General features: G+C 32.9%; 1 protein-coding gene across 5 annotated transcripts; it reads left to right on the top strand.

Annotated features, from left to right (window-relative positions):
* The first annotated feature begins 6,611 nt into the window (after positions 1-6,611).
* LOC100814892 (uncharacterized) lies at positions 6,612-12,850 on the top strand. 5 transcript variants are annotated; one of them, XM_003525518.4, is made up of 15 exons: positions 6,612-6,746; positions 6,821-7,028; positions 7,128-7,185; positions 7,285-7,327; positions 8,408-8,461; positions 8,581-8,696; positions 8,788-8,853; positions 8,940-9,082; positions 9,414-9,456; positions 9,560-9,621; positions 10,079-10,183; positions 10,784-10,859; positions 11,371-11,483; positions 11,846-11,905; positions 12,610-12,850. In XM_003525518.4, exons 1-15 carry the CDS (start codon positions 6,659-6,661, stop codon positions 12,713-12,715), a joined length of 1,341 nt encoding a protein of 446 aa, XP_003525566.1. In that variant the 5' UTR covers positions 6,612-6,658; the 3' UTR covers positions 12,716-12,850. The 5 variants fall into 5 exon arrangements, with proteins under 5 accessions (XP_003525566.1, XP_006579628.1, XP_006579629.1 ...); XM_006579565.3 differs by having other exon boundaries at positions 6,616-6,746; positions 7,104-7,185; XM_006579566.3 differs by having other exon boundaries at positions 6,616-6,746; positions 7,133-7,185.

The following is a 12,850-nucleotide window of genomic DNA, read 5'->3' on the forward strand; positions in this document are numbered from 1 at the left end:
TGAAAACAAATTAGGTAGCTAAAAGCCACACGGATGCTTTGGCAATTGAGAAATAGTCTAAGGGTGTTGATTAATGGCGGCTAATCATACGGAGATTCGCTATCTACCTTGGTTCCCTTTTCAACTTGTTGGCTGGAAATTAATGCACTAGACGATAAATCTTGCGTGTATGATGATGTTTTAGCTTTCTATTTTTTTTCTTTTACATTTGCTGTTAAAATAAACAAAGGGTAAAGTTTCTTTTGTGCCATGTTTCAAATTGATATTTCCATTGATGATGCATATTTGGTTTGTAGTTGAAATTATTGTTATACATGTTTGTTTCAATACAGATCCAACAAATAAAGATAAAATGAAAGCAAAAGCAAATATTTTTAGTGATAGAATCAATTTTGAATTCTTGATTTACTTTTTGTAGATATCATGATATCAGGTAGGATGCAAGAATTTTTCTTTTTTTTTTTTTTCGCTCTAATGGTAGATTTCACTTTAGGTTCTTAAATTATTTTTGTGGGTCTCACAATGGACAATAATATTAAAAAAAGAATAAATACTAATAATTATTTTTTATTTATGACTTAAAGTTAAACCGACAAAAAATAAACATTTTTAAGCAACAAAATACAAAACATTGGCCTTAAGCGAGAAAAATTAAATTTCATCACTGTTGCGACCAAAATGTGTCCAAATATGTTCCACCAAATCTACTTGAAGTTGTTGATGAATTTTTCTTATATGCATATAGTGTCTTGTTTATAGGAATGTAGCAAAGTTGGGAGAAGCACAACGAGATACATCAACATTTGAAATGTCTTTATCTATATGATCACAATCAACATTAACATTATCGTTGTATGTATCTCATCAACAATCATGTTATGCAATATAATGTATGCCAATATAACATTCTCTGTCGTATCAATGTGCCAATTACACAGTGGACCAACTATAATTGCAAATCAAGATTTTAACACATTAAATGTTCTCTCCACATCTTTTCTTGTCGATTATTGACATTTTACAAATAACTTTTTTTTCTCTTTTTGTGGCATAGGGATGGTCTTCACAAAAGTGGCCTAACCAGGATAAATGTCATCTGCGAGATAGTATGCCATACTATATGGGATTCCATTAATTATAAATTACACTAAAAGAGTTTGATCTTGCAAAACATCATTAAACACAAGCGATTGGTTTAACACATTAACGTCATTGTTTGAACATGCAACTCTATAATATGCATGTTAAATCCAAGTCTTGTGATGCAAAGACTTCAAGTATTACTATAGGTTTTGTGATGATCACCTCTACGATATTGGTCTTGCCATGCAACTAAACAATTTTTTCATTCTCAATGCATGCAATCAATAGAACCCAACATACCTAGAAACACTTGTGTCTCTCCAATTTGTAGTAAATGATTGATGTCATTGTTGTTTGACCTTCTCAAGTACTTATCCTCAAATATCTTATTCACACCCTTTACAAAAGTTTCTCAGCATTAAATTGCAGTGCATTTGACAATTTTAACATACTCATTGACACTATCGACAAGTGATTTGTATGCTAATATACAAATTGTTGCAGTGCACTTATGCAATGGTGAAAGACTTTGTCTACCACAACATTGGATCTCATTCGAAAATAAGGATCATGATTATTGAGAACGTCTACAATTTGAAGGAACAATTGCTTACGCATTCGGAAACTTCATTGAAACTGCATCTCTATGTATACAAATTTTTTTGAGAAGTAGTCATTCAACAAACAACTATGTCCACCTTCACGATCGTGATTTATATGGTGTTTTCTTTGTCTCGGCCAACTGTTATTTTTTGCTTGTTGTTGCACCCCACGTAAGTACCTCATGATTTCTTCTTCATAGTTGTCATTAAGTGTTTCATCAATAATTTATCTACAAAGTCTATTGAATTCAGAGTTTTGATTCATTCTACGAGTGAGTGTAGCTACAAAAAAAAAAGAGACTACAGAGTTTGTAGAAAATGTGCATGATTGGAATTTAGCAATTAAATAGCATGACTTTCCAAAGGCTAATTTTTAACCGCTAGTTTCACAATAGCTACTTTTGTACTAGCTAGTTTTTAACAGGTACTTTAACAATGACTAGTTTATAACAACCAATTTCACAACGACTACTTTTGTAACGACTACTTTTGTAATAGTGACTCTTATAATGACTAGTTTTACATAATTAAAAATTAATAATTGTTTTGAAGGTCACAATTTGAAGACTAATTAAAATCAAATTCAACATTCAACTACTTAACAGACCGTCACATCATAATGACTAATTCAAATAATCCTACAACATAGTGACTAATTAAAACTAACTTACAAGTAATAACTAATTACTAAACTTATGCAAAATGTAACTACAAATGATTCCATGATTCTTGCATTATTTTTCAGACAGAGTAGATGTGTCCTTCATCAGAATTTCATACAACACTGCTACATTTTCTATCTCCTTTGCCTCTGCTAACTTTTGGGTGACAATAGTTTTTTCCCTAATTGCAGCTTCCATGTCTAACAAGTCCACAATCGATGTAGATGTTGCACCTCATTTCCCCTTGATCTTCCTCTTGGTTGCCTTTTGTCCCATTGGGCGAGGGATTCGTGATAGTGTGTCACTTTCTAAAACCTTAATCAATGCCTTTAGATTAGATGACGACGAGTAATCCCCATTAGCAAAACTCTTTGCTCTTTTGGAACTACTTTCTTTAAGTTGATCTAACCACTTAGGTTGATCTTTCAGCAGTTGGCCATGCATGCTCAAAAGTAAGATCACATAGTTCGTCTTGCTTCCAAGTCGCGTATACATGAATCATGACATTGTTCTCTGTGTAATCACTTTTTTCAAATCAACAACTTGCTTGTAATGACCCTTGAAATTTTGCACAACATGATTTATCTTTTGCCATTGAGGTTTAAGTTGAGTCAAGCTCCTTTTTGATAGATTGCCTTGGAATTGGTTGTAATTTTCTGCGACTCTCAACTAAAATCGATCTCTTGCTTGATCATCACCGATAATTGGATTAGTTGAGACATTGAGCCATGAATCACAAAGATGTGTATCCTCATCATTTGTAAAGTACATCTCTGTTTTCTTCTTTTTTGAATTCTCTGTTTCTCTGTTTAGCCCAATTTGGGTAGAAAATTATGTTTCAACTTCATCAAAGGAAGGAGATTGTGTACCACTAGAAGTATTGGGAGGCATGCAAAACACGGTGGAGGAGTTTGGTGGAATTGAAGGAAAAGTTTGAGAGCTTTGAGAATTTTAGATTGAGGAAGATTGATTATTTTGCATGAAATTCATTGGTAGTGATGGCAACAAGGGAAAAAAAGGATGAGGAATTTGACAATTTTTAGTTGACGGAGGCATTTGATTTTTTGCAAATAATTGTAATATGCTTGCCAATAATACTAATTCAAATCCATTAGGCAACAACGGAAAAAAGAAAACTTAAACTAAAACTAGTTTTGGAAATTATTTATTGCGAATGAGAATGAGAGAATGTCAATTACAAAAGAAGGAGACTAAAAAAATGGTGTGAAATATGCTCCACCAAAGGTTAAATATATAGGATTTCAAATACCTAAATTTATAATGGATACAATATGTTTGGGGTTCCTATAAAATTTGAAAAGTATTAATTTGGTCTTCATAATTTTTTTTGAATTAATTTGGTCCCTATAAAAATAACATATTTTTATGGTTCTCAATAGTAACTTTGTTAAACGATTTTCTTACATGACTAACAAATATAATTACTTTTTTTCTCTGTCTTCCCAAGCACACTCAATAGACATCAGAACCCATTGTTGTTTCATATTTCCCCCTAATCTCATCAGAAAGTGCAAGAAAATCACTCAAGAAGTGACCAAAACTTACAATTTTTTGGAGGGTTTAGTTGCAAAAAAATTGTTTAATTCATTTTAGGGGGGTTTTAACCACCACAAATTGTTTAACTCATTTGTAATCAAATTATACGTTAAGTTTGTTAGTCACATCAGCTATCGTCTAACAAAGTTACCACCGAAGACCATAAAAATATGTTTTATTTTTACAGGAACCAAACTAATACGAAAAATTTTATGAGGACCAAATTAATACTTTTTCAAATTTTATAGGGATTCCAAACATATTTTAAACTAACAAAATGTAACTACTTGGTCTAATTTTACAATAGCAAACGTTATAATTTTAGTACCAAACGTTCAAATTAAGTCTTATGATTGGTGTGCTACGATAGGAAATGGTTCATAAGATAACTCCAACTCATTCTTCTCTTTCTCACGCCCCTTCTTAGCCCCATGCTCCTTCTCTTTCTTTCTCTTCCTCTTCCCCGTCCCCTTCTCGGTCCTCCTTCCCTCTCCCCTTCCTTGGCCATTGTCCTTCCCCCTCCTCTATAATATCTAACATAATAATAAATTCATATTTTTATACTCCACAATTAAATTATTATTATGATCAAACTATAAAATATTATGTAGTCGTTTATTGTTATAAATTATTTTTTTTTAGGTAATATCATTAAATTATTAAGGAAACTCTTATTTTTTAGGACTAAATACAAAAATTATCAAATGATCATAAGCAAGTATGTTGAAAATTGATAACTACTAAATAAATATGCTTTTGATAATGAAAAATAAAGTGAAAATGTCTTTAGAAATAATTATTTAGTAGTTATTCATGCTCAATTGTTAGGAATTGATGTTTTTCCAATTATGATTTGCATATATAAAAATTGGAGGGATTAAAAGCAAAAAGCTACAAAAATTACGAAGAAAAGTTGAGGATTTAGCATTAGGCCCAGCCCAAGGCGCACTCAGCACGCTGCCAGCGCTAAGCGTGCAAGCAAGCACTTGCGCTAAGCGTGAAAGCAAGCACATGCGCTAAGCGCGAAAACATGTCATGCGCTGAGTGAGTAGAGCGCGCTAAGCGTGAGTACGAAGGTCCAACTCCACTTCAGCCACTATAAAAGACAGTCAAGCCAAGGAGAAAGGACACACCGAGTCTCAGAGCACTCTCATACATACCCAAAGCCTAGGAACTCTTCCTTAGAGAACCTTCTCTTCTCTCTCATCATCTTCTCTATTCCTTTTTTCCATCTTTTCTCCTCCACCAATTCTTATACCCCCATTTCAGTGTAAGGTCCTCGTGGCTATGAGAGGCTAAAACCCCTAGTTAGAGTCTGGCAGGCCTAAAAAGCCAAAGAGATGTATGATGTACTCCATATTTATCAATGCAACACGTGTTTTTTTATCCTATTGTCTTTTTTTTATTTATATTTCATGCATTATTCGTCTTTACATTATGTTAGGGGTTAGATGCTCGATTGAGGATAACTCTTGATAAAAATATAAAGAAGACATGCATGCATCAAGTTTAGGGGATATGCGCTCGACAGAGGATAACTTCTAATAGAACTAAAAGAAAAAGATATCATAATGAAATCATTGCTAGACATAGGATGATAACATTATGCCCATGCATTAGAGCACACATCTAGAATCAAGGCTTCACGCATTTTATCTATTGAATCTTTGCAAAGGAATTTGAGAGATAGGTAGGTAAAATAAGCTTGTCATTGTGAGGTATCAGGGACAAGTAATTGAATACATGTGGGTATGATAAATTCACCTAATTGATAAAGAAAAATCCACAAATCATACATCCTAGGCAAAAAAAGCATGTTAGGTCCTAACATTTGCATTCTATTAAAATCTCTAATTAAATACTTTGCTCTCTATTAATTTTATTTTCTATAATTATCTGTTGTTAATTCCTGATCCCTTTATCTATCCTTTACCTCTCTTTGTCTGTTCTCTTATAAATTGAAAATTATCCAACATAAGTATAAAACAAAGTCCCTGTTGAAATTGACACTCAGACTTTCGAGTTTTTACTACTTGGACATTTGGTGCACTTGTCAAACCGTTAACAAAAATAAAACACACAAATATTGAATCATATCATGATCAATATGATGATAATTAGTTATTATATATCGTTATCAAGATAACAAAAATATTATATGAATATATTATATGTTATTAAACAACTAACTATTAACAATTTAACATAATATAGGAACCAAAAAAGTAAATACATAAATTCAATCAGGTCAACTCGATCTAGGTCACCAAGTTTGATCATACCGAACTAGGTCAATCTGAGTCAAACGTGATTGAATGCATTTTTTATCTTTTACCTTAACTAGACCGCCTAGGACATCGGGTCATCATTGAGTCGATCCAATTTTTATAACTATGCATTAGAGTTCTTTTCCTAAAATCCAACCTCTACGCTGAAAATCATGGGTGGTAGCCTATTGGTAGATCTGGTGAAGAGTGTTTCTTGAGATCGATGATCCTACTCAAGAACCCTCATTGAAGGTTTTCCTAAACAGTATCCTTAAGACATTAATTAAGAAATTAAAAAAATGTTTATTGAGTAAATCATAAAAAAAAATCACAAACAACTCAAATTTTCATCTTCCAATGAAAATATTTTCACTTTTAAATTTCTTAACCAATATTCCATTTGCCTTTACCCTAATATTAGTGTATAAATAGGAAAACTAGAGATAAACCGGGAAATTGTTGCTGAATTGTCTGTGGGGTTTGCAAAATGGGAACTCGAACAAATTTCTACAAGAACCCATCAATCTCCTACAAAAAACGTTTAAGCATCTCCTCCGTTCTTCAGAACCTCCATGGTCCATTCCCTTTCCTCTTTCAAACTCTCTCTATCTCATTCGATGCTCTAACTTAATCAATTTTCAAATTCCAGCTTACAACATCGCCGCCGGCAATGTTCCTCCCGCCGATCCACCGCAAGCGACTTCCACCGCCAATGTTCCTCCCGGCAATCCACCGCATCTCACTCCCTCCGCCAGACTCAAACGCAGCCGGAATCCCGAGCCACCGGAATTTCTACGCGAATACCGTGACGATGCCCCTTCCTCTATGTCACACCACGATTACATCCAAAACAGAAGGTACAATCACTTTTACTAATTTTTCTATGGATAAATTTTCTGCTTCTTACTCTCTTTGCTTTCTGAATTCGTAAGTCGTGATATCTTGTTCCTCACAAGGAAAGAAGTCGTTTCGTCTCGGAATCACGATCGCGTTGAATTGACTGAAGAAGTTTTGGTAATTTTCTTAGGTTACTGCAAATTGGATTTGTGTTTGCTAATCTTTGAAGGTTGCTCCTTTGTCATTCTTCTACACATTTTGCTTTCTCTGTGGCAGGGAAACTCTAATTCTACTCTTCCCTTGGTGGATTATGATGCAAGTGAGTTCTATCAGACATTTTTTTTATTGCTTTACTGTCACTATCTTTAATACATATCAGTGGGTGATAAATGATTTTTACAATTAGGAAAAACTTTGTAAGTTGTAATCATAACACAAAATCACAGTTACATTTCTTACCCTTACTCATATCAGAATATATTCTTTCACTTATGAAAATATTACAAAAATTACATATTTTTCCTCAACCCGTGTTAGAATGTCATTAGAGGCATCATTAGTACTGTTCAAAAGAAGTCTTGCTCTATACGATAGGCAATATTTACTATAGCATGCCATTAGGGATACATATGACAGGGCCATGTGCAAGTTGTATGTAATTTTAGTCCAATTCAAAGTATCAAGGTGTATTCCGTGGGTATCAGTCAGTAAAATTAAAAAATAGAGAAATTGGAGGATGCTTGTTGGATTTATATTTAGGTGATTGTATGCATATAAATATTGGATGAGTACAAGTTACGAATACTTTGCCATTTTTTTAGTATCTGGGTCTCATAGTTTTTGTGGTTTTATTTTTTAATTTGAGAATCAAATTTCACCTATCCAAGAGTTAAGTCATAGGTTTTGTGATACTGTAGTCGTGATCATGCACATTAGTATTTAGGCTTTCATAAAATGATATTCATAACTGTATATTCTAATGGTTGACATTATTCTATAAAAAATTATGGGCATGATGGCATGATCTAACTTATAAGAACTTTTAATCCAACTGTTTGTTTGAAAAAAAATCAATGTGTAGAAGTAACTAAATGAAAAGTGTGTCATGTCATGTATATACGTATATGAAGCTTGGAAGTTGGAACTGATATTCTTGATTCTTTTAGTAATTAAATGTTGTCTACTGATTTTTGTTTCACCTTCTCTTTGCACCTCTGATACTTTTCAGTTATTTATAGTTTATGGAAAATAAATGTGCCTTTATTTTTTCTTGGTTTATTGAGTATTTACATGAGCTGACACACCAGGGTTTCCTTTCCTGGGAAATTTAATGAAAATATTATTAGCAGGCAGTCCATCTATTCTTCTAATAATTTCAATTATATTTATGGACACTTAGGTGATGAAGATACTCCTTCAGAATGTGAAGAAACACATACTCTTCTAAATTCTGGTTTGTTTCTCAATCTGCAATTTTAAACTTCTGCTTTTGCATTATTTTTTTTCTCATTTCTATTTAATCATTCATTACGAAATTTTATTTGTCTTATTGAGTTTTGCTGCTTGCTTAAGGTCAACAAGAAGAATTTGATGGAGTAAAAAAAAGCAGAAATGAGCAGCGATTCCCTGTCTCTGGGGAACCTGTTTGTCTTATATGTGGAAGATATGGCGAATATATATGCAACGAGGTAAGTTATGTGATATAAGTATTCTCTTCAACTTCTACTTTTCAAGTTTCACTTTTCGGAATGACTCTTTAATATTTGTTTGCTTTCATAGACAGATGATGATGTCTGTAGCATGGAATGCAAAAGTGAACTTCTGGAAATTCTTAAACTCAATGAGGTAATTTATGTTTTTTGTAATCTTTTTTGTTTCAAAGTTCTAGCCTTTCTAACCCCGAAATATTCTCTTCATTATAATATTTTTAGGGATCCTCCCACAACCAAGTTAGAGATATCTCCTCATCTGGAATTAGTGCTGCTGTACCAGTTCCAGTTTTTGGTGATGATACCTGGGATTATAATCAACATCACTGGTCCAAAAAGACATGTAGTCTTTCTACTTATGAATGGTAAATTTCTTTGTCAAAATACCCATGCTTCTACAATTTAAATGGGCTTCTCTAGGTTTTCTATTGGCACGGCAGAGAAATAAAGAAAATGGTGTAATATGTTACTTGCATATAAGCTAACATGGGTATAAAATACAATATGGATACCTATAATCTGATACTGACAATTGTGGCTACATGCTTGAGCAACTTCAAACATGAATATATATCCTCATCCCTATTGATGGCAAATGCATGTACATATTTCACAGATATTCACTTGCATGAATATACATAGTACCTTGTCCTTTTCTGCTTTGGTTTATGTTTATGAGATTTTTTTTTATTGTAGTTGGAAATGTCAAAGACCTGGCCACCTAGCTGAAGATTGTATGGTAAAGAATTGCAGTCTGATTTGTCATCAATGCTCTTCATGCATAAAAGTTCACCTTTTTCTTTATTATAGATATTTATTTTACTTTGTTTTTTATAATGTAGGTCACTGATGGAAGTAATAGATCTAGTTCCATTCCAAAGGATCTTCTTCAACTGTATAGAAGGTTTGGAAAATTCTGTTTACTTCTTGTCTTGGTAATTATATGTTCCTGCTGTTATATTTTTATTCAATGGATTAGCGTGATACTAGGAAAAATACTTAAGTAATCTTAGTTTACTATCAAGTTTCTTTCTACAATATGATTTACCTATTCGTTTTTCATCCAGTCTTTCTTTAATTTCAGTTGATATTCTGAAGTGCATATGTTGTCTTGTTGGGTTGTTGCAAATGTGAATGATAAATATAAGTTCGAAAAAGTCCATATGATTTGTGTTTAATGTTGAATTTGTGTTATGATCCTAAGGAAAATAAATTTTGCTGAATGCTTCAATCCTTGAGCAAAGGGCCTAGAGAGATGTTTGCTGAATGTGTTGAATGATTGTACATTTGTTTTATCTGCTGTGGAGATTGCCTTGTAAATTAAACAAACTCAGTGGATTTTAGTTGACTTTTGTTTGCAGATGCCACCAGATTGGTAAAGACTTGTTAGCTGCAAACTGTAACGTGTGTCGCAGATCATCAAATTTGGCAACATGCCTTGATTGTAGTATTGTCCTTTGTGATGGGTAAGCTGAAAAATTTTACTCTGGCTATGTATATTGTTGAGTTATTGCAAATGACAATACGTAGCAGTTTCTAAGAATTTCTGTATCTCCCTCCCCCCATCCAGTACATTGACTTGCAAATAAGAAGATAATGAAGCATATGTTACCATATTCATAAGAATGCCAGTATTGATGCTGTGCAACAACAAATTATGGAAGATGTTTTTAATGTTACCATTTTGGAACAGTGTTGCTCTGTTGAGTTGAGTGATATAGTAAGTAGCTTTTGCTCATATGGTTTATGCACTTAAAGTTGGTGTCTTAGTGTTGAGTTTTACTATGATTCATGCTCTTTTCCAATCAAATAAACCTGTGCTGAAATGTTTGTAGTTGATGCTACTCTTATATAGTAGAGCAAAAAAAAATAAAAAAATGAATGGATGCAGGGATAAAATATGGAAAATAATCACACTTGAGAAAATGGCTTTTAATTGAGATAGAGAGATTACATTACTGTAATTCCTATACATTTTTCTCCATTATCTTTCTGACCTCCCCACCTGTGATTTTTCTGCTGTGTATTCTTGCATTCCGACTGATTCTAAGATACCTATTTTGCAGGGCAGGCCACTTGATTGAGCATATAAGAACACACCCTTCCCATCAAAAATATTATTCACACAAGCTTAAACGTCTGGTGAGTTTTCTTTGTTTACTTTACCATGCTTTGAATGAATAAAGGTTAAAGTCTCACTTTTTCTATTTGTTTGGTTCTTCACAAGTTTGTGCAATTTAAACACTTCATTAATCCTTTTCTTCTAAAGACATGACTTGCAAAAAAAACACATGGAAAATGCAGAAAACAAGAAACTGGAGAGAAAAAAAAGGTGACAGAGGACTGTATGAATCAAATTATCATATCTTCCATTAAATTTCGGAGTTATATTGGTAGATGAAATGTTTCATGGTCAAGACTAATACAAGGTTTAGCTCCAAAGATATTCAATACTCGTTGCCCAAAAAAAAAAAAGAAACAAATAGTGGGGGATAGATGGATTAGTAAGTAGACCAAAGTTGAATTGTGTGGCCCAAGGATGTCATCAAGAATGTATCATGTGTGCATATACGTGTTTCATATGACGTTTTTGAATAACAATTTAGTGTCGTACTATATGCTTATCAGCTTATTTCAATCTATGTTAATACAGGTTAAATGCTGCAAGTCAACATGCAAGGTCACTGACATCAAGGATCTCTTGGTTTGTCATTATTGCTTTGATAAAGCCTTTGAAAAGTTCTATGATATGTATACTGCAACATGGTAGGTATCTTCGATTTGTCATATCATTGCCCTGTTTCTTAATCTACTTTCAAACAATGTGATCATATAAACATATATCTGGATTGGATTGTAATATCCAAGTTTTGAATAGTCTCTTTGTCCCTTTTTATTTCTTTTTCTGGAAGAATTTTGGAGGTGGAGAGCATTTATGGTCAATAATTTACTTGTACTATAAATACAAACTCCTGAGACTGACTTTGAGTTTCATAGAATCGAAATATCAGTTGCTCAATATTTTGAACTATGTTGTATAATGACTGTGTTCATCCTTTATGTATTATCAACTTTTATCTGCCTTTCTTTAGCTTAATACAAATTTTTTTATTGCTTGTCATGTGAAGGAAAGGAGCCGGGCTTGCAATTATGTGGGGTTCTATATGCTGTGAAGACCATTTCACCTGGTAAGTATCTGTCACTACTCCTAAATAGGAGGTGTTTGGTTCATTAGATATGTCTTGGAATTTTGGATGTCTGGGCACAAGATGCTTAGATATTAGTATTTGGTTACCCTTATTGTACTGTTTCTTAATTTTGTATATAATAAATAAATAGTATCAAAATTTGTTACACTTGAAATATGAGAGTTTTAATAACAATAAATTTCTTATAAAACTTTTAATTTGAAATTTCTTTATGAAATTAAGCTTGCCTTTTATACTTTAAACTTTTATGTTATACAATTTTAGAGATCCCCCCCCCCCCCTAGAATAATCATTGCATCTTTAATTTATTAATGTATCATTTAAAAATTGTAAGAACATTTCTTGCTTTAATTTTATTTAAAATTCATAAATTTTGGAAAACATTGATAAAAGTTTGTCACTTAATTTTTTTGTAATATAAAGTTAACAACATAGTAAAATTCATGAAAAAAAAATGGTCAAATGTCGTGCCCTTGCACCATATTTTTGAAAAAGACAATCATAACATGGGCATCTGACTTGCATACTATTATTTCATGCCCATTTACTAAGCACGAGCATCTTTGTCAGACATCCAATATACATATCCTGCACATACCCGATGCCTAGGTGAAGGTATATGTGTCACAGTTTGATTTTTCTATGTTGTTCCCCTCACTAACTTCTTTTGTGCCCTTCATCAGGCACAGAATGAATTGTTTGAATGCGAATGTGGAAGAAAGTGCATACATTTTAAAACCCGATGGCCATAAAGGCAAGCGTACGCAACTTAGTGACTTCATTTTTTGACGGTTGACAACACTTCGCATTGCAACTAACAATTATATTTGTAGCTAGTAACTGCTTAGAAGTTTATTAATCAGTTAGTTTGTGTGTTTGGAAATGATCTGGTAACGTGATTTATCCCGTCCAACAGCCCAAAAA

Source organism: Glycine max, chromosome 5 (assembly GCF_000004515.6).
Source record: "Glycine max cultivar Williams 82 chromosome 5, Glycine_max_v4.0, whole genome shotgun sequence".
Lineage (NCBI taxonomy): Eukaryota > Viridiplantae > Streptophyta > Magnoliopsida > Fabales > Fabaceae > Glycine > Glycine max.